Source organism: Halichoeres trimaculatus, unplaced genomic scaffold, assembly GCF_033239565.1.
Source record: "Halichoeres trimaculatus isolate MK-OKI-2021-1 unplaced genomic scaffold, fHalTri1.1 fHalTri1_scaffold_15, whole genome shotgun sequence".
Classification (NCBI taxonomy): Eukaryota; Metazoa; Chordata; class Actinopteri; order Labriformes; family Labridae; genus Halichoeres; species Halichoeres trimaculatus.
The window spans coordinates 13,034,271-13,060,393 of record NW_027437193.1 but is presented as its reverse complement, the minus strand read 5'-3'; the positions used below and the strand labels follow the sequence as shown (position 1 = coordinate 13,060,393).

The 26,123-nt window shown below is 38.4% G+C and overlaps 3 protein-coding genes across 3 annotated transcripts; 2 read left to right on the top strand and 1 right to left on the bottom strand.

Moving 5' to 3' along the window:
* Positions 1-4,493: 4,493 nt before the first annotated feature.
* Positions 4,494-6,110, bottom strand: LOC141804505 (5-beta-cholestane-3-alpha,7-alpha-diol 12-alpha-hydroxylase-like). Its single transcript, XM_074688965.1, has one exon. The coding sequence runs from the start codon at positions 6,095-6,097 to the stop codon at positions 4,565-4,567; it is 1,533 nt and encodes a 510-aa protein (XP_074545066.1). The 5' UTR covers positions 6,098-6,110; the 3' UTR covers positions 4,494-4,564.
* A 4,471-nt stretch (positions 6,111-10,581) lies between these two features.
* higd1a (HIG1 hypoxia inducible domain family, member 1A) lies at positions 10,582-12,656 on the top strand. Its single transcript, XM_074688950.1, has 4 exons — positions 10,582-10,734; positions 11,230-11,304; positions 11,487-11,621; positions 11,793-12,656. The coding sequence occupies exons 2-4, from the start codon at positions 11,235-11,237 to the stop codon at positions 11,864-11,866; spliced, it is 279 nt and encodes a 92-aa protein (XP_074545051.1). The 5' UTR covers positions 10,582-10,734; positions 11,230-11,234; the 3' UTR covers positions 11,867-12,656.
* A 1,360-nt stretch (positions 12,657-14,016) lies between these two features.
* On the top strand, positions 14,017-23,452 carry ccdc13 (coiled-coil domain containing 13). Its single transcript, XM_074688868.1, has 15 exons — positions 14,017-14,120; positions 14,535-14,719; positions 14,807-14,955; positions 15,048-15,190; positions 15,316-15,399; positions 15,492-15,608; positions 15,763-15,867; positions 15,985-16,155; positions 16,226-16,402; positions 16,603-16,812; positions 16,933-17,033; positions 17,325-17,387; positions 17,516-17,638; positions 19,321-19,431; positions 19,577-23,452. Exons 2-15 carry the CDS (start codon positions 14,538-14,540, stop codon positions 19,617-19,619), a joined length of 1,779 nt encoding a protein of 592 aa, XP_074544969.1. The 5' UTR covers positions 14,017-14,120; positions 14,535-14,537; the 3' UTR covers positions 19,620-23,452.
* Positions 23,453-26,123: the final 2,671 nt, after the last annotated feature.

Below are 26,123 nucleotides of genomic sequence, written 5' to 3'. Positions count from 1 at the left end.
ATAAATTGGCATGCTAAGACCAGCTAGAGTCACAGTATGATCAGCTATTTAATTTCTTTGTTATTCAGAGATCACTATCTATGTGTGTCAGTTTCATGCAGGCTACAAACGCCAACATGTTGAGAAAACTAGGCCAGTGGTTCATGGTAAACTTTCCCTGTTTACAATACCAACAAGGCTTTTCAGTCGCAGAGACTTAAAGTCCAACTCTGAGTACAACTCGCGTCAGGGAGCGGGATGGTGCTTTGATCCAGAATTTACCATAACTTAAAAAGAGAGGGATTTCTCTAACCTGTACATGACAGTATGATAGATCAAAACCATGACCTCATTTGAACTTAAAACTGACCCCGGTCCATGAAACTTTTTGTTTTGTAATTATTTACTACTTTTCACTTCAATTTTTTTTACAAGCTGCTTGGTTTTGGTAAATGTTTTGATAAATCTTGAGAGAGAGAAAGAGAGCTGAGTTGTAAGAATTGCTTTCCATAAAGACTTGTGAAAGGTCCTGTTCCACTGAGCCAGTGTTTTGTTCCATTTGAAGGCCTTATGTGTTCCAGCTTTGGTGGCCTGGTATCTCAGGATCCCTTTGTAGTCCCTCAGGGTTCTGTTTATGAACCAACACTTTTTTCCTTTTATATACTCTATGTTTATTGGAAAACTGAGCCATGTCAAAATTCAGGGCTGTCTCCTTCAAAGGCCATATTTGAAGAACAGTTACGTCACTGTTTGGAAGACTCTTTCGAATGTTGCAGACAATTCTGTCCTTCTTTGAATCTGGGGCATTGAGTGCATGTTTTGCATCTTTTTAACATCTTTTGAGTCTTTGTGCACCAATTCAAACAAGAAGGCAAAGTCCTAGACAGCCAAGTGATACTCTATTAAATCATCTTCTGTTTAATCATCTTCTGTTAAATGCTTCAACTCAATAGCAATTTTTACAAGTTGAAAATAAAAATGAAATGAGGCCTTGGAACCTGCAATTTTCTTTAATTAGTTAGTGATCATGGTTAGGTTACGTGACTTTAGCTAATAGCCATCTAGCTAGCCATTACTGAGTTACAGGGAACAGGTAGTAATGAAAACATGAGCAGTCAGTGTCAGCTGCATCTGTCCTGACACCCCCCCACCCCCCACCCCCAGTTGTAATTAGCTTGACTTTGGCTCTGAAGGTTGAAACTGCATAAGAAAAATAACCAAATGAAATCTGGTCCATTTTGAGATGTCAGATTTGCACCAGTCTGAATTTACTTGTGTGGAGTTATTAAGCTTTGGTATTTCATATTGTACATAGATTAAGAATATATTTTAACTGAAATAAAAAAGAGAAAAAAAGATGTCTTTGTAGAAGAAAAAGTAGGGCCCACTGACAGGTGAGTTATTAAGAAAAGAATGAGTTTGCAATTTAGGCAAACCTCAAACATGCAATGAAGATAAGTAAGGCGACACCCAGGTGAAGCAATCTTATCAGCCTGGTACCAGCACAACCTCTAATCGTGGCTGTTGAGAGCACTATACCTGCATGAGTTACTTTCTTTGTAATCTTAGACAAGTCAGACGTGTTGGCACATCTGCTGGAGGTAAAAAATTAACCAAAGCTGAACTGTCTTTCGGGGGAAAAACTCGGTTTTTGCCCTACAAAGTGAATACTTTTTCAGTGTTTATTCTAATGATCTGTCTGATATGCAAAAACATTTTTCAAGGCACTTTTTGGGGTATTTGTGAAGAGAGGAAGGAAATGTAGGGAATAGAGAGTGGGGGGAAGACATGCAGCAGAAGGTTGTGACCTGGAGTTGAACCAGAGACAGCTGCAATGAGAGCTAAAGTGCTAAAGTGCTTAAAATTTGCAAGGCCAGCAGCACCCCTTGCAAAACGACTTTCAGGGAAAAAAAGTGTGCTGTGGTTCATCGACCCATCCATTTTTTATGCTGCTTAATAGTGCTATCCCAACTGTCTTTGGGCTAGAGGCAGAGTACTCCCTGGACTGGTCTCCAGTCAATCCCAGGGCTGATGTGTACTGTGCTCTTTTCATCTTTTTTTTCCACGTGCACCACATTATATCTGTGGGCTGACAGTAGAGTGAGATCAAGAGACGATCAGTAGTGTTCAACAGCAGCTATCTTTTTGACCTGACTCTTCAAGATTCAATCACTATATGTTTGGAAAAAGCCCAGATAATTTCAATGGGTTACCACATACTTTCAGTGTTTCCTAGTCATATTATTACACACTGAAAAATTCAATAAGGCCAAGAGAATCTGTGTTTCTAGACGAGGCAGATATTGAAAATGCATCAGAAGTCTGTTTACTGGACCTTGCAGGTTACTAGGGCAGATATACCAATATCTGCATTTTAGTTTACAGACTATGTCTCACCTAATGTTCCACCCCCAGCAATATCTAATTGGCTGTAAGAGTTACTGATTGACTGTCAACTCTTGTCCATGATGCTGAAAGTGTTAGTTGATAAAACATTTGCTAAAGCAGTTAAACTTTTGTGAATGACTTTGGAGTACCCTAAATTTTGAAATTTTATCAGTTCTAATTTAAATGCATATCATATCCAAGTTTTTGACAATTGATCTGGTGCACTAGTGGCAACAAGTATCAGTATTGGCCTCGCAAAAACAAATATCAGTCAATCCCCTGATCAAAAAAATGGGTGAAACATATAACCAATTGGAAGAGGTTAACCCATTCAATTCCCTGATCATAGTGACTATCATCATTTCCAAATGCATACAAATACGCAGATTAAAATGTGTTTCAATACTAATAGTCGAAAAAGAAAAAAAAAAACGTTGGAATAAAGCTGATAAATAACAATGAAGAAGCAGCAGAAGTCATCCTTAGTTTCAGTTTCAGAATGATACAACTTTCCTCAGAAGTACCCCCTCAACTTCCAGCAGAGAGGAGAGGCTGTTTCATCTGACTCAATCTTTTTGAAACCTTGTAAATTGAAGATTTTGATGTTGTTTTGTGTAACTTTTTTTTTTTAAGTTGATAATGCAGACATCAAAAATGTATGGTACTTAAATATCAATAGTTAAAGTAGATATACCATGAATGGAAGGATAAGAAACTAATTCATTTATGTTTGTTCTTGTTTCATAACATCCCTTAGCAAGTTAAATTTTCAGGTGTAAGAGTTTTTGTTAGTGAACTTTTTCTTAACGGTCTTTATAAACTCAGAGATGTGAAGGCTCAGTTTTTATAATGGAGCAGTTGATGACTTGAAAGAGAGGTTACTGATTTAACCCTGATAATACTTTCAAAGTCCTCTAATGTAAGAGTGGAGAGAGTTTGATTTGGCAGAGTTTTCATTGACCTTGCCTTTGAGCATGTTTTTCCAGATAAAAGATAGACCCTGGAATTTTCATGTTTGCACAGAGTTCATTTTCGTTCAACTGCTGAATTGAAATTGGACAAAAACAAATTCAGAGGCTTTTTTTTCCCAAGGTGCACTGCATGTTTATCAGATCCTAGAAGTCGCATTCTGGTCTGGTGAGGTCTGTAAGAGCTGTCACATGTGGTTCAGATTAGGACCAGATGTGTCTAGTGAGAGTGTGAGTGTGGGACAGAAGAAGTGAATGTTTCAGGACACATCAAAGCAGCACTGAAAGTAAACAAACCAAGTGTGAGTGTGGGGTGGAAAACTTACTCTGATGTGAGATTTTTAGACTTTTTTTAGGTTTATCTCAATTAATTGTTCTCAGGTATAATTCTATTAGCAGAAATTACTGTTAATGTATGTGTGATGTCTAAACTTACATTTTTTAAAAAGAAGAGTATAATTCCAATGCAAAACACTATATATTTGATTTACTGTGTTATTCCTCTCCTAGCTTCTGAAAAAGAGATACAGTGTAAAAATTCACTCCCACAACAGTATTAGTTGATATCAACAGCTACTTTTAATCAAGAAGTAAAAGTAAAGCTTGATATACAGCACAGAAACAGTTTTTCAAAAATATTGATATGCAATGTCATAAATTAGAATGTTACAAAGTATATACATTGACAAGTTAAAGTGTACAATCGTGGTTTAATTGCTGCAAAATAAAGGTTTTGTTCAGACAAAATTGAAATGTCAACTGAAAAATTATCAGAGGAGGCAACAACTGATTATCTTCTGTAAAAACAGCAATAACTAACTTATAATGGCAGCTGAGAAAGCTTGAAGCCACTAAAAGAAAATGTCAGTTAGTGAAGTGAGCAATTACATTGTAAATCAATGAAGTAAGGGTCCCTGAAAAGACCAGCATAGATAAAACCTAACCATTAACTTCTAGTGAAACTGTTCAGTAGCATTTTATTTGCGAACATGTCAAAAACACACATTGTTATCTGATCAGCAGATTCAGCATCGTGTAACACATGCTACAGAAGCTATAATACTCTTTTTTCCTGCAGAATAAAAAATGACTTCACAGAAATAGATCAACTTAACATTCACTCAGCGCAAAGTGCTTTCATATCTAAATTTTTGTGTTTCCTCTTAAGCTGCACTTTTTCTAATTCTCAATATTTTTTTCGGTTTATGTTGTAGTCTTTAATGATTGCTTCATAATCTGAGTCTGTACCGAAACTGAACATCTTTTTGGGGTTGCATGGATCCAAAACCCCACCGTCTAAAGTCGATTTCGGGTATCTCCTCATCAGGATTCTTCAGCTCAAACTCAAAGTAAACCAACATGAGGAAGACAAACTGTTTGAGCTCATTAGTGGCGAAGAAGCGCCCAGGGCACATAGAAACGCCGGCTCCCCAGGGCATGTTGTAGTACTTCACCTTCTTTCCTGCTTTGTAAAACTCAGTTTTCTTTGTGCCGTCTGGGTTGAGGAAGCGGTTGTATTTGAATGACTGTGGGTCAGGGTGGATTTCTGGATCAATTTGAACACAAATGTAAGGAAAGAGTGCAACTCTGTCGCCCTTGCGAACAGAGTACTCACGTCCGTCAGCCATCTTGATGGTCATATCCTGGAGCACTGCTCTGGTCAGGAGAGGCGCAGCAGTGAGTCGCAGGGTTTCTTCCACAGCGCTGTCCAAGATTGGCGTTTTCATCAGCATCTCACGCGTCAGATCCAGTAATGGACCACCACGCTTGGCTTCCTGCCCAGACTCCTTCACTACCTTGTCCACCTCTGCCTTCACTGCTGCCATGGCTTCTGGGTGTTTCATGAGAAAGAGGAGCAGCCAGAACGCAGATGGACCAGTGTTTCCCTGAGAAGCCCACAGAAGCACGAACATGTACCTGTCTATCATTGACTCATTCTCACCCACTTCCTCTTTGGCCTGCTCTACATCCCACACCCAGCGACTGATGTTGTCCTTGATCTTCAGTTTCTGCACCGACAAAGTGTTCCAGAAGTATCCCAGAAGTCTCTCTGCTTCCATCCTTCCACTTGGCGTCAGGACACCGTAAGCCAAGTTAGGAAACAGCTGGTCATACTTTCGGAACTCAGTAAACAGCGCTTCAGATTCAGCTCTGTCTTTTTCTTTAGCTTTCTCCTCACCTCCCTCTGACTTGTGTGGCCAATTACCATAGAGAGACAAGTAGCCAGCCCTGAAAACAATATTGTAACTGTACATAAACAGTCCATCTTCCACCCAGGGCTTTTGATCTGTTGCTGAATTCATTGTGTTCAACATCAGGTTCTGCAGGTTACTCATCATGGCTTGTGTCATCACCTCCAGGCCGTCTCCTTTTAGGTGCTTGTTGCTGGAAATCTGGAGAATGCTGTGGTCAGCCTTGTCTGCTTTGTAACCAAACACCCTGCGCACCAGATGCACTGCAAACTCATTGAAGTCCAGCTTTTCTCGACTTTCCTTGACAAGGGCCCCAAAGGACAGAGGGTCCTGGAAGAATGTGATGTAAAAGCCTCCCAGCTGTATGGTAAAAACATCGCCATGCTTCTTCATCATCCTCTCCAGGAACTTCAGTGTGTTCCTGCGAAACTCCAACACATGGCCCAACCAAGGGATGAGCCCCTTATCCAGAGGAGGCTCTCCTGGTCTACGCTGTCGAAACACTCCAAGGAGGTAAAGCCCTCCAATTATAGCAGCAAGAATTGCCAGAAGGATCGGCAGCAGCCCCATGTCTGGTCTCTCTCTGAACCACACAGGAGTTTGGAGTGAAGGTCCAAATTCAGCATGATAAAGACTGTTTTGCTCCTCCCTTCCTTTCACTGGGTCGCATTCCAGGAATGACTCAACCCACTTCCATTTAAAGAAAAAACAGCTATCACACGTGTTGACAGCTGCATTTATATAACTTTCTTGAATGATCAAATAACAAAAAAAAAATATGTGAGATGATTTGCTTTTTGAGCAGTTATGTGGTATTCATTTCAAACATTCATATTTGAACAAAAAGTGTGAAAAATGTAGGATTTGTCACTTTGAGCAGTGTAGTTTGCTGACATAGCGTTTACTGAGTATCAGTTTAGTGGAAATCCTTTATTGGCTGAGCATGAACAGAAGGGATGCATGTGACGTCAGTGAGCAGAAGTAGTCCAGTCAGAAGGAAGGGCAGACATGGGTGAGTAATGGTTTCAGTGTCTAAAGGTGACTGTATTACAAAAGTTTCTGATAAGGAGAGCAGACGAAATGTCACATGGGACTGTAGTGTCAACTGAGAGGTCAATAAGATGCACTCTGAAGAGTAGAAAGTGAAATATTTCCATTATCAGACCAGTCTGTTTCCTCCACCTTCTGTATTAGCTGTTACAATGCCCTTTATTTTCATTATATCTAAGGCAAAATAATAATAATTATGATAATAATAATAATAATAATAATAATAATAATAATAATAATAATAATAATAATAATAATATTTAGAGCATGAGTTCATTAAGATGCATAATATTTAGTGATATGAAATCTTGCTCAGTGATATGACTTGGCGCAACTCATGACTCACAACTTAAGATTGAAGTGATGACATGGCAATAGTTTATTTACTACTGATTCTACAAACCACATCATTTAGCATCATAATCTCACAAGCTTGACCTTGGCCTGGTACTGTAATAAGATAAGTCCATTGGCCTCTATTGCATGAAATGTCCTTGATCACTGCTAAGTTTGTGACCTCTACAGCATAAACAGGCTTACTGAGTATCTGGGCAGCATTTTTGCTTTTCTGCAGCATTGTCAAAATAATCAATTATTTTTTGTCTAACAGTTGTATAAAGCTAATGCTCAAAAAATAAATGAATGTGTCAAATAATATTGGAGAAACAAAATTTATTTATGTTGGGATTAGCACTACTGAATTCACAACAATTTCTTTTTATGTGCCATATTTTAAATTAAAAGAGAAAATCAAACATTTTTTAACATCTCCCTAGTTTCTTAAGTCTACACATTGCAGAGTCAACTTCTGGATTTCCAGTTCTACCCGTTGTATAAATGGATCTGTAGCACCATCTGCTGGATTACATAGTAAATAACAGTTTTGGCAGAGCATTAACTGTAAAATGGCACAAATTTGTATCTCCTATGTTTCTCTGATTGTGAGATACCCAAAGAACAAAGAAACTGGAGTAAAGACAGTGTCCTCAGACTAGACAACACTTAAGCATTAAATATGGGATTATATGATATGATATAGTATTAGAAAGGTGTGGATTAGATAAACTGATAAAACTTTCTACTTCTTTTTGCTTGCATAAAATGAGGACCTTAGGAAGTTTTTGTCTTGTTTTTTTTTTTACTTTTTATCTAATTCTCCCATTTGTATTTTTTTCTGTTTAGGTTGTGATCTACATGATCAAAATAAAAGATTCATTCATTCAATCAATCAATCAATCAATCAATCAATCAATCAATCAATCAATCAATCAGTCAATCAGTCAATCAGTCATTCATATCAAGTTATTAGTTGGGTTTCACAGCTGATTGGACTCAACTGTCACATTTTATCTATGAAGTTTTTCTTTTCTTGTATTTATTGATTTCATAATTTTTGTGTATCAGATATTGGTCTAAAGTCTAGGTTTTTTGTCAAATTTACACCTCAAGAGAAACCCATCCTTGAAAACCTGCCTAAGATAAACACGTGGGTCATATTTTAGAGGGTATCAGTCTCCTCGTTTCAGAAATGTGTTCATTGATCTTAAAGATACAGCATGACTGGGTACTTCCCATTTCTCCCACTCCAGAGTCCAGTAGTTTATACTCATCGTTGTGTAAGACTTTTCTGCTTGGCAATGACGAATAGTTTTGTGAAGCTCTGGATGCACAGGTCATGTGTTGATGATACTCCCGTGGGGAAGTTGTACTCTCATGGGTCAAACAAGGTCATGGGAAGGGAAATTTGGTGCTTGTAATCAATGATTTCCAACCATGCTGAGAATTTCTTGATGATGCTCTGATAAAAGCTCACTGCTTTAAAAACATACATAAATAAATGTTACACAATCACATGCACTGAACGCTTGAAATAAGACCGCTCTCTGGTAAGTGCAATCATTGAAATGGTTAAAAGTTCATGAAGGGCATTATTCGGTGCTACAATAAATTGCTGAATAATAGCTTTTCTATATCAGTTTTATATATCATGCCTCATCTTTACAGGAACACTAAAATATAACAGGGGTTATCTCACTTCAATACTGATTCACAAACTCACCACTGGAGGGGGATGTGTACCTTATTACCAATAAAACTGCATAGCCCAGGCCTGTATGAGTGAGGCTGTTTCAGTTATGACCAATGTTAAATATCATTATATTATGATAAATTTGATGTCACTTCCTTGTCTGTACTCAAGTACTCATAAAGAGTTGCCAAAACTAACCTACCAATCAAGTGTTAGATGATAATTCTCAATCTCACTCTTCCATCAGATTACAGCATAGTATAAGATGTTATACCAAATCCAACTCTAAAATAAAAATAAAAGGAGAATAAATAAATTTGCTGCTGTTCTTGAAAGGATGTTTGAAGGGTCATTAATGCCAGCTGTTTCCTCCTTTATTCATCTCTGGTCTTTGATCACCAGTCCATCAGGGCCTGGTACAAGATCAGTAGAAACAGAGACTACTAAATTGCATAATTAAAATGTCACATGTTCACTATGCCTGCAAATCTGTTTTTAATTTTCATCTTTGAAAATTAACCAGAAGCTCTTGCAAAATTATGATGTGCTGTTTTTGAAAAACAGAAGCCAAATTAGCTCTTGCTTCATTACACAGGAACATTTCCAGCATAAGATCGTAAACTGTTGTTACGTATTGGCCAATCATTTACATAGGAACAGCATTTTCGGGCAAATAGTAATGCTACTACCGTGTAAATTAATACCAAGAGCATTCTTTTTACCATAATCTTCTTGTTTGTTTGAAGTCAACATTTATTTTATGAAGGGCTTCTCCTGTTTTGTTTTGTTTTTTGTTTTTCATTCTGTGAATGAAGTTTTATCTTTAATGCAAAGGAAAGACTATTCAGACAGTTTTTGTGAGAATCATCATGGTTACCACTTGGCATGATTCAGTTTCAACATGCATTTGTAATGCAGTAGCGCACTGGCAAACTTAATAGACAATTGATTTTGGAAGTGATTTTGTGCTCATGTTGTAATTTCCACAGCAGAGCCATGTTTATTTTCAGTGCAGTACTGTGTTAGAACAAGTGAGTTTTCAGTCGTACACTTTACGTGCTCAGATTTCTCCAGTGATATTGTGTACTTCATTGTACTGTAGATGTAAAATTCCCCTTAATCTACTCAATACCAAGCTGAGAAAATGATCAAATTTTTAAACTACGGGCTCTCTAAGACAAATATAAATAGGAAATTTTGTTTTTAAAAGCATTAAAATTTGGAAGATTTTCTTTTTCACAATGCTTTTGAAATGTGTTGCTGGCATCAAATTCAAAATGAGCATAAAATATACATGGGTTTTTCTGTTATTCCAAAATTTGTATTTAAGTATATTTGGACTACTTTCTGAGGAATAAGGAGGTTAAATATTCACAAACCATCAAATCTATTGTAATATCCTGTGTCGCTAAAAAGTAGGCTATAACGCCCAATATGTGGACTATGAACTGAGATTATTATAGGGCTTGTATTTCGGTGGCATTATTCTCACGCGAGACCAGCACGTTGCAGAAACGTGCAGCCACGAGCGCCTGAGGTCTGAGTACACGATTACGTCCTTTCAAAGATCAACACATGGAACAAGATGATTCCCTCCACATTGTTCTAAAGGAGGTTGTAATTATTCATTACGAAAGGCCATAAACGGCTTCACGGCCGGAAGTACGATGTCGCATTAGTGTTACTATCTTTGATTTTGTAAGGGGGTGGTACGATTGATGCTGCGTTGGTGAAACCTCGGATTTACCAATACTGTCATACTGTTGCACCTTAGTGAAACGAAACTGTAGCCTTGCCCCACTGAAGAAAGCGAAACAGGATTATCTCCTTTTATTTTAGATTTCTTTGATAGAAAAGTTACATTAAAACAAGTCATTAAAATATATCAGACTTTAACTTGTAAGTTTTGATTGCAACGGTAAATTTTGTTTGTAGCATTTTCCTCCTATAATATGAACGCAACACCAAGTGACGTCAGATATGCGTGCGTGCGGCGATAGTTACATCACGTAGTAGCCGGCTATTTCCTTCATTAAGTGCGTGTGAACTGTGGTTCATAAGACATATTAACCCTCCTCTTGATCACTTCTTATCCGGCTTATTTTTTCGGCGACAACAGCTTACACAGGTAAGGAACATTTCAGCATCTGTGGCGCAATTTAAAGATTATTTCAGCCGTCATAACCACAGCTCCTCGCCATGTACTGTAATGTTCCCAGTATTGCTTCTGTTTAACCTTTGAACAAAATGTACATACACCACTAGCACATACTGTAACCTAGCATCTCACATAGAGTAATGAAACATTCAAACGTCTGGTATCGGAATATAAAGTTTTTAAGGCCTAGAAAGGGGTGTGACTCCTCTCTGTCCTTCATACGTAACCTCTGAGTAGTCCATGTGATAGTGTTAACTTTAACTTTCTTAAACTGTGGGAAAATTTTAAATAGTTTCCCCCAGCATTTTGTATGTGCATATCTACCCACAGTGATATAAGTTGTCAGAGACTAGTTTTCATAATAAAACACTGCATCCTCTTAGTGAACGAGCTAGCATGCTATGCTTAGGTAACGCCAACAATGAGTCACTACTTAAATGCTTTACTCTATTATTTTGTTTTCAGGGAAAATGTCTGATTACGAAGACAATGAGTCCAAATTCATGCGAAAAGCAAAGGAAAATCCATTCGTTCCTGTGGGTAAGTACATTGTGCTCTACATGTTACATCATGAGGAGTAGAGGGAACTAGAGTCAGATTAGAAACCTGTATGTTGTGGCAAAGTATCAACTGTCATTGTAATGTCAATGTGTTAGGGTTGCACAGCTTGTCACATTCAGTATGTATAAATTAGTCTGATCCATCTTTTTGTTCCACTGTAGGAATGGCTGGATTCTTTGCCATCGTTGGATACAGACTGCTGAAAATGAAAAGTAGAGGTGATACTAAAATGTCAGTTCACCTGATCCATATGCGTGTAGCTGCCCAAGGCTTTGTGGTTGGAGCCATGACTCTTGGTATGTAACACATCAATATTTGTTTCATTGATTTACTTCTACTTTTGGTTTGCTCTGGCTTTTTTTCTATATCGTTTGTAATGAAATAAAGTCCCCTGCACCTTGCTCTTGTTTTTCAGTAGATATACAGGCTGTCATGTAACTTATCTCCCATTTCTTGTCTGTTTTCAGGGGTCATATATACAATGTACAGAGACTACGTTGTCAAACCCAGAGAACAACAGAAAGCAGTGGAACACAAGTGAACATAGACTCTTGTGCCATTATATTATGTCCCTTAATATTACCTCATATTAAGGTGTGTAAAAGCTTTTACTTTTTAGAGATGTGTCATCATTTTTGTATGCACACGTCCCTTCAGAACCTCACCTCTACTGTACATATTTATAACTTATTGATTACAGCTCCTATCTTTGAGATAGTGCACCAGATGGTCATGCCGTCACTTCTGTAATGAAAAGAAGGTATATTGATCCTGGCAGTTTTTACTATGGTTGAACTTTGTGTGTGGCCAGCTTAACTTCTATTACTGTAGCAGAGTTTTGTTGCCTTTTATTTGAATGAGTGTGTGAATAAATGCAAGTGTAAAACAGTATGAGGAAGATCATAGAAAGCAATTGTGGGAAGTGTGACCATTTCTGCCATCGTTGTATTGCCTCTCACCAGTTGTATTCTTTCATAAACTAACCCAGGTCTTTTATTGCCAAATGAAAAATACTTGCACCTTAAAGCATTCTTTAGCTTACATGCTAGAGCATTGGTGAACAAGATACTGAGAGACTGGATGGCATGTGGTCTCCCAGTAATCAAGTTTGAGGAAAAACAATCAGAATCTCCAAACAAAAGAACATGCAGATCAGTTAGTGTTTTAGTAAAGGTGGTTCTACAAATTTTATTTTAAAGACTATGTCCTTTTTACGTACTCATATCATTTTGTTAAAATGCACCAGGGTCCAATCTTTCATTACAGCTGCTTTTAATTTCATTAATTGTGTAAGCCGATCTACCCTACTGTACATGCCCACAGACTGTGTAAAACAAGTAAAATCCTTTTAAAGTTATTCACAAAGTTTAGTTGAGTGCAAGTAGAATATTTTTGAAGTTTTTGAATTTCCTTGCAAATAAAGGAACCTGTCTTGTCGTTCTGAAGTGGTGCCGTGTAAGCTTTTTAAAACCTCTCCATGTTGAACTGGACCCTCACAATGCCAAGATACACAGTTTTTCTTTTTTAAGATCACCTCATACTAATACAACTCAATTCAGAAGGTCTCAGTTTTGTCTTTAAGTTAAAATTCTTAAGTTATAAAGAGCAAAATCTGTTCTTGTTTGGAAGGTTGAACTTTGTGCTTAAAATACAGTGCATAAAAAGTTTAGGGCTCATTTTGTTGTAAAACTCCAACCAATAACAGGTTTGGAAAAATTTCCCTACCACTCCTTTTTAACAAGACTTATCTGCTTTCCTCATTGTGTATTCTCCCATCTCATGATCTTATTTAAACAGGAAATGATTTACCACATTACAGAAACCTCAATGCACTTTAAGGGTTGTGTCACCTGACTTTGGAAATAGCAGGCCTACTTCTCATCAAGATAATATGGAGGGTGTGTTTGAAATCCAGGAAACAATTTTCAGTAACTATTTGGTAACTGATATGATAGAATTAGAAGGGAATGCTGGCACGTACACATTTTTGTCTGTTCAAAATTACACCTGTAGATATAAGAGGCCGGTAATGCAGGTCAACTAGCCTTGGCTGTTTCTTACCTTTAATCTTTGCTTTGGGGTGGGTACTTATTTGCCTTTATTGGAGTTTCTATTAAATGACAAACACCTCATCACCTCTCTGTCTTTAGACTTCATTACTGCCATGAAAATGAAAAGACTTTTCAACCTACTAGTAAATAATAGACAGTGATGTATTTCATTGTACAACAAATTAACCTACTCTCAGCCGAAACTATGACCATTTAGCTGTTAAGCGGTGTATGTCTCCCTCTCGTGGTCATGGTACGTAAAAGGCAAGGGCCCAAATTTGGCTAAAATACTGCTGTATTTATCCACAATAAGTTTTCTAACGCACTCTGTCATCTTAAATGAAGTTTCCCCCACTTGCACATAATGGGGAAAGGGGAAACATTATGACTGACTTACTTTTCGCAATTCAGTAGAAAGCACCTGTTAGCTAACATCACTTTTAGTTTTCCCGCCATACTGTGAATTCATTTGGGATTAAAAAAAATAGAAGATGGTAGGAAGAACACACGCCACCATTTACTTAGAGTTGCATACGGAGTTAAAAACGAATAACAAACTTCATTTCACAAACCTTAGTGTGGGGCAGGGCCGCCAATTCTCACGGTGATAGTGTTCTCCCGCGAGATCTCTCCGGAGAAACGAGTCTACCGTTGCCAAGGATACAGCAGTGTCGCAGTCGCACCAAGAGAGTCTCAAAACAGCATCCTCTTAGTTCACAGGGGCACCATTCGGATTAATACAAGGTGAGAAAAGCTGTTAAATTATGTCTTGTGACTTTCAGTGAGGAGGCTGGAAGTGGAACAGGCCAGAGAAGACTTTTGAGATACGTACTCACTGGAAGGGAAATTATTGTCACGTCATCTTGCGTTTTTTGACGGCAAAGTTTGTTTAGGCTCACATTTGAAGGTAGAAGACTTAAGTTGTTCGATCACAAATAATCATAATTTTAGATGAATAGTTTTCTCTGAATGGACTTAGAATTAGCAACCTGGTAAATACAACATTGATTATCAGTCGCTAAATAATATCAATAGCCGGAAACTCTTCACTGCATCTCTACCATTGCATTCAGGGATGTGTGTTCTTAACTGCTGTCCCCCGTCGTTCTTTCTACCTTGATTTTCGTCTCAACATCTTAACCCTCCTTTACACCATAGATCATGGAGCATGACGATGAGCTGAATGATCTGAGGCTTCAGTTTCAAGAGTTACAAAAACAGGAGGAGAAAAGGCAACTGGAAAGACAAAAACAGAAAGAGAGAGATAAGTTCAGTCCCAGTTTTTCACAAGATGATTTGGATCTGACAAAGCAAGGGATTCAGGCAGAGACTTTGGAAAACAAGTGAGTAAACTCAACTTAACATAACTTTTAGCATTAGTGATCCTCAGCCATTAGTTGTTTTTTTTTTTTAAAATATCTTCATTGCAGGCTGCTACAAAATGAAAATGAAAATTTGCTGGACCAGCTGCGGGAGCTCAGGGATGAAAATGGTCGGCTCATGAAACTTCTCAGTGAAAAGGATTTTGAAATCAAACACTTGCAGCAGAAAAGAGAAGAAGAGCGACTAGCTTTTGCAGGTACAATGCTTTGACTCTCTTTTATTTTGTACCACAGGAATATAATATTAACATCACAGCTTACACATGACACATCCTTTTTGTCCATTCAGGCCCATCAGGCCTGGCTGGAGATAAAGCAGTAACTAAGATTGTTGAACTTTCAAAGAAGAATAAAGAGCTGACTGTTGAAATACACAGAGAAAAGATCAAATCCAAGCAAAACAAGAACAGAATTAAAGATCTTGAGAAGGAGGTACAGTTCAGTTGTATCATTTCATGGATATTTTTTCCAACTTTTCTTTGTGCAAAAATTTGTTTGTATTCACAGTATGATGATTTAAATAATCACTGTTTCATTTTATATGATTTTTCCTCCAGTTGAAGGATGCTCTGACTAACTCTCAATCCGGGCAAAAGACAGATAAAAAGTTACGGAGTAAGAGTTTATCCGCAGACTGTCAGGTAATTTATAGAATGACCTCAAAACTAAAGCTCTTCTTCCTAAGTTGAATGATTACACCTCAATAGGAATAATTCTTAATTCTTCACAAAAGCAGGGAGATCCATCGGTGAAATCTCTTCAGGAAAAATTAGCTGCTTCCCAGCTGAAAGTTATCGAGTACCGCAATCAGGTTCAATCTGTTAAACAGGAGCTGAAAGTGGCTCAGAAGGTAATCTATCCATATCATTATTGCTTTCTAATTTCTTTATGATAAAATTGATCAAACTGTTACAAAGCAAAACAAAGCCTTTTTTGACAAAGCTTCTAAATTCCTGATTGCTTTTTGGAGTTGTTTATGTAATCAGCTGGTACTTCTGCTATAGGTTTTGATTAGTGAAGTTGGCGAGGAGGTCAGTTTCCAGCAACTGCTCAGTAGTCCGGGAAGCTTCAGAGGGCGTTCTCAGCAGATTCTGGCTCTTCAGATAAGGGTAGGCAAATCATAAGTTAAAAACCATCTGCAATTTATGGTTTAAGGTCAAGTGTTATTAAACTAAAAGACCCAATGTTACAGTTGAACATTACCCAAGCTGAAAATTGTGTGACAGGTCAGGGATCTTGAGCAGCAGCTGAATCAGTCATCCCAGCGAAGGCAGCCGAGTGTTCTGAGTGAAGAGGAGGAGTACCCAAGCATGGGGGCCTTACCCAAAAGCCTTCCTCAAGACAGAAACATCAGCTACATCCGCGCCATGGAAAAGGAGAAAAGAGAAGCATTTGAAGTGAGTAATCTGTGATTGTAAACAAAATGATAACTGAAATTTCATGTACTAAGGCTCTATTTCAACACAGAGAATCTCAGCAGACCATGAGGCCCTCCTGAAAGAACACGAGGATGTAAAGAAAAAGTTTGAAGCCTCAAAATCCAGAAACAAAACCCTGTCTGTTGAAATAAAAACTCTGAAGGTCCAGATCTCCAGCCTTTTTGAGAAGGGCAAACATGATGATGAGCTTGTGGCTGCTCTGCTGGTAAGGCATTATTCCAAACTTAAATATGTTACTTTAACATGACTATATGTGCAAAATATTTGTATCTCAGTCAAACTTTTCTTTTTTTTGGAAAGGCAAAAATATTTTTGCCAATTTTTCCATACTTACAAGTTTATATGAGCTACAAGAGACTCAGAGAAGTTTGTAAATGCCCCACACTTCACCTTCCCCTCTGACAGAAGCAGCAGAGCCAGATGCAGGAGGTGTTGAAACGGCTCAGCCAACAGCAGAACATACAAAGCAAAGACACCCAGCTTACTCCGAGACCACAGCAGAGCAGCGAGTCTCCAGAGCACAGTGCTCTCATTAAAAAACTGAAGGAGATGGTTGCTTTGAAAGATGCCAAGATAAAAGAGCTAGAGGAGGAAATCCAGCAGCTCCCTGCAAAGGTAATTAAGAAAATGACAACACCTAATGTGAAGTTACTAAAGTTGTAGTTATTACATTTTTTTTTTTTTTACCTCCATTCAAATTTTCTTCTAACACTGAATCCCTCACATCTGTTGCAGGAAGAGGGTGGTGAAAGACGAGCCAACCTCAGGGCAACAGACTACAGTTTAGGTTTTCTTCCAGAAGAGGGAGACATTCACAAGAGAATGGCATCATCAGGGTATGTGTGCTGATTGACAAATGGAGTATGTATATTGTTTGTTTTCATGCAGTTATTAACTGAAAGTCATTAAGATGGTATCTTGAAGAATTAACACTTATGATCATTAAGACTGAACATCTTGTCCGTCAACTCACATCAGCGATTTAAAAGCAAGTAATTATGTCTTTTTGCCAGGGGATTAATGTAATCAGGTTGCTTGCATTATTTGATGCCTCACAACTGAGAGGATACTGATGTTTAAACTTTAAAACACTTCTTACATTTTCCTTCCTCTATTTCATTTTTAAGGTCCATCTCTAAATTTGGTCATAAACTAGTGCTGCCTGCTGTTGGGAGCAGTGTAGAGTTTAAGTAAGTGGGAAAATGACACTAAATGTGCAGCTCTCTTCTCAATACATGTGTCACATATAAACTGATGTACTACTGTGTAATAACTTGATGGCATCAGTTATTCTAAAAGCATCATCCTCTCTTTTCAGGAGTACAAGCTCTTTAAAGTGTCCTCAGTGTTCAGCTGATGTGAGTGCTCTTATAACCCATAATGAGGAGTATAATGCGCTCTGTGCAGAGAGGGATGGGCTGGTAAACACCTTACACACAAAGTAAGATTTCTTTCTCAGTTTTAATCCCCTAAATGTGAAGTGTTACCTACAGAATGTATGAACAAAGTATTAGTATTAGTTCACTTCTTTTAGGATTTGTATTTGCGCATATTGCTTGCTTATTACTGAAGTTTATTGACTTCATTTTTTGTGTATCAGATCGAAATCATGTTGGATGAATATGAAGATGAAAACAGGGCCTTTTTTGTTCTTAAAACGTGGCTGAAAAAGTGTGACTGTCTTGTATCGGTGTGTAGTCTTTGAATGCCAGCGCTCCGTCAAGACAGTTACGAATTATCTTTGATTGAGACCAGCAATCACTCACAGCTACAGTTCCAAGGGAATGAAAGACGAAGAGACACAATGATTCTCCAGAAAGTGTGGCTTAAATGCAGGCGATTGCACAACCGTTGCTAAACCTGAGAATGATGTCACAGATGGTATTATCTGAAAAAAGGGACCCCACAAAGAAACGTGTGGCTGATAGAAATAATATTTTGAATCACATGTTCAAAAATCAGTGACGTCCTTGTTTGCATTTTTACCAGACTCTTTGTCTGTGAACCCAATGAAACATGATATGGACTTATTTTAGTTTCATCCACAGGTCTAAACAGTGGTGTGCAGGCTTTTGACTGTGACATCATCATATGTGTAGCTGTACCTGTATGCTAAGCTCATCGTCTCTTAAACTTAAAGTTTTGATGACAGTTTGAGCTATCAACATGAGGTGTAACTTACTTTTTATTTGCTGACCAATCAATATATAGATTTTTAAATTGTGCTGTTTTGAGTGCAGTTGTGTTTTTTAGTCAGTGCTACTGCAGGACGCAGGAAGACACTGCAGGGGCTTAGCTACTGAGTGCTGAAAGGATCAAAATAGTGCAAGCTTAACTGAATAGATGACTCAAGGTTGACAGCATACAAATACAAATGTAATATTTCACAAAAAATGTTCTGATATAAAAAGGTACAAGTTTATTAAAACGAGATACTTCTGTATCCCTCAGGTTTCTATCAATGAAATATTTTCTTTATATAAACAAATCTTTAGTCAGTATTTTTCTCAGTCTGTCTCAGACTCAGAACATGGCAGTGATATTGTTCAGATAATGTGAAAATTACAAACACAAAGTACAAGTCGCTGACATGCGCTATTCTGTTCTTCGGAATTCTTAACAAATCAGTTTACAAAGAAGAAAACAAATTCAAGTACTGTGTGTCCATGTTGAACCAATAATTAAGTCCCATTCAGGAGCTGCATGCCTCTGTCTTGTCTGTTCATTCCGATCCATAAAGGTCAGGGGTCATGCTTTGCTTTAATGTCTGGTCTGATGACCTTTGACCTCAAAATGATCTTGCATAGGGTCCAATTCTTATCAGTCTATGGCACATTATTGAACACTTTTAACACATTTACTCTTTTTATCACATTTGTAATGTTCTGAATAACCTTATAATTCATATGAATCACTATGAAATTAATATGTTTGTAAACAAATAAACAATGTTAAAATCACTCTAGAACTGTCACACTGGCTAATGCAAGCTGTTTTTGTTGTTGTTTTGTTATGAAAAAAAAAAATTAAATCTCACCATTAATGTTATCAATTTGTCACCATCAAGAAGAATATCATTAGTTAAAGTCATTAGTAACTAAAAAGTGACCTTGGCTCTTCCAGGCACTTGGAGATGAAACAGAAGCTTTTGGAGGCTGAACAGAAGTACCAGGAGACACACCACAGGCTAGTGACCCTGGAGCAACAGCTGGAGAGGACAAAATACAATCCAAAGTAAGGACTTGTACGTCAACGCCATATGACAGCATGATTTAGCCGTTTCAAGCAGTTAAATGTTATTAAAAAGCCTTACTCGTGAATTTCTCACTTGTCTGTCTGTCTTGTCTGTGGCAATGACAACTTTGTCCCTCGGGTGCAGTGTCCCACAGAGCAGGCTGGCAGGAGCCTCTGATCAACATTGAATTTCCAAAGACAACCAAGACTGTTTAAACATTTAATCTCCCTCTTTTCAACACCTTGGACTGGTTCTGAAAATGAGGAAGCTTCCCAGTTTTTCAAAGGGTTTAAAGTTTCGTCACTCCACAGAAATAATGATATATGTCAGTGGTCACTCTGCCTGCAGACAGAGCCCACTCTGACCCTCATGTCTGGGCTACGTAGAAATACTCGCGCTCATATAGATGTTGTATTCTGGCTGTCCAGTGAGCTGGAGTAAACAGTGGTGCTGAGGGCACCGCTAAAGAGCCGTCTCTACTGTGACCTGCGGCCCGGCTGTGACGTGATGAGACAAGTCAAGCGTGTTTTTTCCTGCAGCCTCTGTGACAGCCCAGACAAGACACTAACCAGGGGATTGGGCTGGTTCCTGCTCAGCCTCACGTCCAGCTGAGCCCTACCTTCTCCTGTCACAGTGACACACAGCAGGCATCAGGAAACAGGCTCCCCTTTCCTGCCACATGATCATCATATAGATCCCCCAGAAGAGCATTTGTGATGCTTACTTTGTGCATTTACTGACCTCAGTTTAACCACTTAAGAGCCTTTTACGGCAGCTGTTTCAGTGGAACCCTGATGGCAACAGACAATTGCTCCTACTGATGCTCAAGTTTTTGATGATGACAGCATGTCACCCTGTGCTTTTTTTGTCTTTTGTGTTTGTTGTTTTATAAATGTCACTGTCTCTTTTAAATTAATCTTCAGATGTCCTCTGCCGCTGGGACCCTGAGGTGTATGACAGGTAAAAAGAGCAACAGTGACTGTTTTTTAGGAACGTTGTTGATTTATCTGTCATCTGGTTTTATAGATGAAGGGTAAACAAAAGGCTTTGAATATTTTCAGACATTATAAACCTTCCTAGCTGTAACCATCGCAAAATGTTGTTCTTTAGGCTCCAGATGGTTGCTGTAAATCTCTGACAGGCCATTCTAAACAGTAAAACCTCTGCAAAGCTACCCAAACTTTTACTATTCCTTTTGAATATTACTGCTAATCATTTCTGACTTAAAACCAGCTATGTGGGAATAGTGGTTGTGAATGAATCCGGAGTCAAGCTGCACAAACTCCCACTGTAGTCCTCAGTACACTCCCCAGAGCATGTCACATGTACGTACAGTGTGTGATCTCAGCTTCTTAATCCAGAGGTTGTCTGGATATGCATAGCCTCTACATTTACACTTACATCCGAATTTTTTTTTCTCTTCCAATGTAGCCAAAGGGATTTCAGCAGAAACCCTCCCCTCCGCTCTCCTCCACATCACGCTTAATTTAAAACCCTGGCTGGGTTAGTGTGCTCCTTCAAATACCGCACTATTTCTTCCAGGACCCTGTGGGAGATTGGCAGGTCCCCATTGGACTGAGCGAGAAAAGTGCCACAAGACAAAAATATCAGGGTTTGGATGTGATGAAGAAAGCCTTTATGCTCAGGGTAACAAAAAACAGCTTGTGTTGAATACCTCCTGGATGGACGCAAGGCACGCTTTAATGCAATCGAGTCAGATGTGTCACTGGAGGAGAAGATGTGATTGCACATGCCTACATAGCCCAGAACACTGACAAATGTGTATCAAATGTAGGAATGTGTGTCAGGAAGAGTGTCTATGAAGCAAGAACTCAAGATTTCTTACTTTTTCAATTCCAGAGAAAATGTTTCTCTTGGTACATTTTTAAAAAAAGAAATTCCTGTTTTGTGTGTGACATATTCCTAAATGTGTAACCTGAAGCTTGTATTTGACTATGCTAGCTGATGGAAAAAAAAAGCCAAAGTAACCAGCTTTTGGTCTTAAATGAAGTCCCTTGCTCTTCATTACTCATTTGTAATTTCTCTGAAAAACCAATGTTGACTCAGATTAATTTGACCACTCTTGTTTACTCCAGTGATTAAAGAGTGTCATCACTTTCAAATAAATTACACTTCACCAGACAATTTTAATATTGTTTTATGTAGCTGTATTACGCAGGGAGGTGTAGATTTATTCCAAAATGCCCAATAACCCACCAAACCAAACACAAACTTATGTAAACACAGCGTACGTAAACAGCCTCACCTATTTGTCATTCCAGGTTTGAATGACTCCTTTCTCCATCCTTCTCCTCAGAGGTATTCCCTCGTTCTGGACCGATGCTTCCTGCAGACCATTGACTGCATCCAGAAACTAAAGTAAATAGTGGAGCTGTGAACGCAGAGGTTAAAGTTAGCCATCAGTATATGAGGGATCTGTGAACTTTACTGAGGCCAGAAACGGTTTGTGCCCTCTATGAGTCTATTCATCTCCTGGTGCCTCTCATTTACATGTAATGGAAAGAAAATAAACAGCGAGGTCCTAATGTGCTCATTTACAGTAAGTAGAAATAAATTAATGAGTTGTTATCTTTAAAGAGACAGGAAATTAGCAGGGATGAACATTTTTAGTGCATAATTCATCCATAGTTTAAACTCTGCAGGAAGAATAAGATAGCTGGTGTTTGTAGCACACAGTCCACAGATACTGACCAAAAAAAGCTGTCAGGTTTTTTGATCTCATATTTATCTGTGCGTCACTTGAAGTCCTGTTGCTTATCTTCAAACATATTTTTTCCGCTCAGTCGGCTGACAAATGTAATCTGGAGGTGTCATGTTAATACTGTTAGCCCCTTTATGCGTTTTGGTGCATGTCACTGTGGAATAGCTGACATCCGGAGTGTGTAGCTGTGTGTTTGTAATGCACCTTCTGGCAGGCAGGAACTTGCATCGTGCAATTATTGTTGTCAAGGGCCAAGCAGCGCACAAAATTTTCAACACATGTTGGATCCGAAATCTTTTCTGTTGGGTCACAAGCAACGCATCGTAACACAGGCAATCCTACATTCTTAACAGCCATAAATCGATACATATAATTACATTACTCCCACATGTGTCGCCATGGTGATCATACAGTGAGATGAAAGGCAGAGAATCAAATATATCTGAGTATGTGTGTAATGGGAACAAATCCTGCAGCTTGTTTAAAAATCTCAGCTGCTGATGAGGAAATGGCCCATGATGCTCAGCAACATATTTTCAATGAGATACATTTCAAGAGTCATCAACTGACAAATCAGGTTTATTCATGAAGCAAATTTCAGCGATTTTAAGTGCACTTAAGGACTCGCTGTAGCTCTGTGGTAGAGTAGGTCATTAAAGGTTGGTGGTTTGTACCAAGGTCCCACAGTCCACATCCCAAAGTGCTCCTGGGCATGACACAGAGCCCAAACTTGATCCCAGTGGCTGTGCTAGCAGCATGTGAATGTGATTACTTCTTACTGATGGGTGCTGGCACCTCCTAGCCACTGTCATCAAAGTCTAATGTGAATGTGACATGTAGCGCTAATATGCTGTGAATGATCAACTTCAGAGATGAGAACATGCTTTATGAATCCAGTCCTTTTCATTTATTATTTCACACAAGATTTCAAAAACTCTTCACCAGAAAGGCAGAATAAACACACAAGACTTTTTAATGACCACTACAAACAGTGCTCAAACAGTCAAGAGGAGATCAAATAAAGAACAAAGGTTAAAAAACTGTTTTGTGTTAGTCAAAGTTGCAGTACAGTGATTGCTTCAAAGAAACTCATTGAGGTAATCCAAGGACAGGCAGCTGTGATCTGAGGAGTCTTAGCCTTGATTGAAGAAGATTGAGTGTTTCAGCAGACTTGCACTTCTCTGAAATATTTGTCCCAGGGACATGGAGCCTAAAAACCGAAACCTGCATCTTCCTGTTTGGTTTTGACTCTGTAGACGGACAGCTGACCCATCTCGGACAGTCTGAGTGGTCTGGGTGGTTTGTAGCCTATCAGAGGATCAACGATAACTGTTCTTGGCTTCAAAAACCTGAAGAGACTTTTTTTTTTAAATCTATTACTTGACAGACAGGGCAACCATGTTAAGAGCTCAGAAATTGGTCGATATGATCCACTTTCTTGGTTTTCCTTCTTTTTTTAATAAAAACTAAAGTGGCAGCATCCAGCAATTGTCTGGTTGATTTATTTTTTAAAAAGACTGTAAAGATGTGGATTGAATCGATGAGACCATAACATATAGAGACTTTCTGTCTTTTCAAAATTACCCAAGCAAGAATAAAAGGCATGTTTTTTGAGGGCACAAAGACAACCCAGTGTTGCTTTTCCATTTTTTTGGTCTTCAGCACAGAAGAAATTGACTCCCAAACAACTCTGAAATAATGACAGTGTCTCTGAAAGAGGCATTCTTTTGACACTTTTTGCACTATCGTTCTTCACAGTATGCCCTCTCTGTGCCCTGCTTTTAAGACTGCTTTCCTCGCCAGAGTGACAACTGTTTGTGTATCCTGGCCTCATCTGCACCCCATAAGGCAGCACAATTGTCACACTTCAGATTGAGAAACATTACATTTTCTGACAACACCAAAATAATCAATAACTGCTAAGAACAAACCGCTTCATATCCGATCATCACACAGCCAAAAAACATTTCCTTGACCACTGATATTGTTGCACATGACCGTACAACTACCTGTCAAAGCAGATGGACTCACATTTTGTATATGGAGTCAGGTTTTATTTATTTATAGCCAAAATGCACCAGAGCTGGATGTTTGAATCACTGGCCATGTCATGTGCACCCATCGCCACTGGTGCAGATGTCCTCTGGGTTTTCAACCAATGGGGTCAAGGATCCTTTAATGAATATAGTTGTTTTACAAAGCCTTTTACACGAGCCAATGCAATGAGCATTGATATTTTGCGCACGAATACAATCTACTGCCTTCTGGAAAGGAGTGCATGAGTGCCTCTAATCCCAGGCTGCTGATTTTTCTTTATGGTTTTACCTTTATCTGATAGTTCACTGTAGAGGGAGAGAGAGGGGGATAATTGGGAGAAACAAAAGGGGATAAGATGCCAGCTGAGCCACCTTGACGCCCCAGGAGGATTCTTATTGCTCACTGAAACTCTTGTGTATGCTCTGTGAATATAAATGTGTGAAGCTTTGTTTTGACAAGTACATGCGTTATTTAACTCTTTGTGTGTCCTCATTAGGGCTGCAGAGGATCTACAAATAACAGTACTTTAATTAGAGAACATGCAACCTTTTATTTTTCTATTTATTTATTTTTAACAAAAATCAAGACACTGACATTTTGAAGCCCTACAAACAACCTTAATGAGCTGCATCATTAAAAGAGCCACCACCTGAATTTCCCCCTCCATTATTCTGTAAAAAGGTTGAAAAAGAAGATGTGCTTTGTTAAAAATAGAAAAGCTTCTAGAGCCAGAGGGTCTATCACCACACTCATCCTCCAACCCTGATAACCAGCTTGTTCCTTCCTTCACAAAATATCTCACCCAGCAGACATAGGACAAAAATGTCATACACAAATTGCCCCCTGATGGAGGTAGCCTGCTGACTCCTTTGTATTACAATCAGACAAGTGATATGACCTCCTGTGTGAAGAGTGTGGTATCCACTTAAAGTGAAGCAGCAGGCGAATACAACAGGAAAGGATCAGTGAAAGGCTAAAAAGAAGAGGATTGACCTGGAGAGCAGAAAAGCTTAAAAGTGCAATGACGGGAAGTGAGCGAAAACAGGAGTCAGAGTCGGAAATGATTGCTGGACTTGCTCTTCTCCTACCAGACTGGTAAGTAATATTCTATCTTATTAATGAAATACACAAGGGAAATAGCTACGTACAAGAGCTTACTGGCTCATGACATAACATTCAAACCACTTGTCTTATGTAGAGCTGAAGATTACTCTTGGCTTATTATTTGGAGTACAGAACATTGACAAGTTAACATATAAAGCTGTATGGGCAAAAAATATTATCTATTGACTAAATTTGTGTTGTAGACTAGATAAGGTATATAAAATTTACAAAAACAAAGTTTTTCTGTTGTCATCAAAGTTAAAAATGCTAGCTACAAGTGCTAACCCTTCATTCTGAATGCTAAGAAGTTATACATGAAAGAGTTGCATCTTTCTGTTATTTCCTTCAAAAATAATGCACAAGCTAGCCAGATCTCTTGACATTACTTGAAACTTCTTTTTTTCTAAAGAAGCTTTGAAATGAACAGAAAATAAAAGCTTCACAGGGCTAGCTACTACCTCAGCAGCTCACAGCTAGCAACAAGTTAAATTTAGTTTTAGGGAAACTGGAACCTCCTTGAACATCCTAACACATCATTTGGTTCATTCTTGACCTTTGAAATCTCTTTTGATGTCAAACCCGCCTCTATAACACATTTCTTGCCTGTATTTTAGCTTCCCGTCCAATGCTTAAACTTAAAAGCTAGCTTCCAAAATTAAAGGAAAAGAAAGCTGTCCACAGTTAGCATAACGGTATCGCATACAGCATTGCTTTAGAAATGCTCAGGCTTACTGAAACTGTCCTAGTGGTAAAAAAAAAAAAAAAAAAAAAAAAGAGCCAACTTGTGAGTTGAGTTGCTGATTTTGACATTTTGAGTTTTAAAAACTC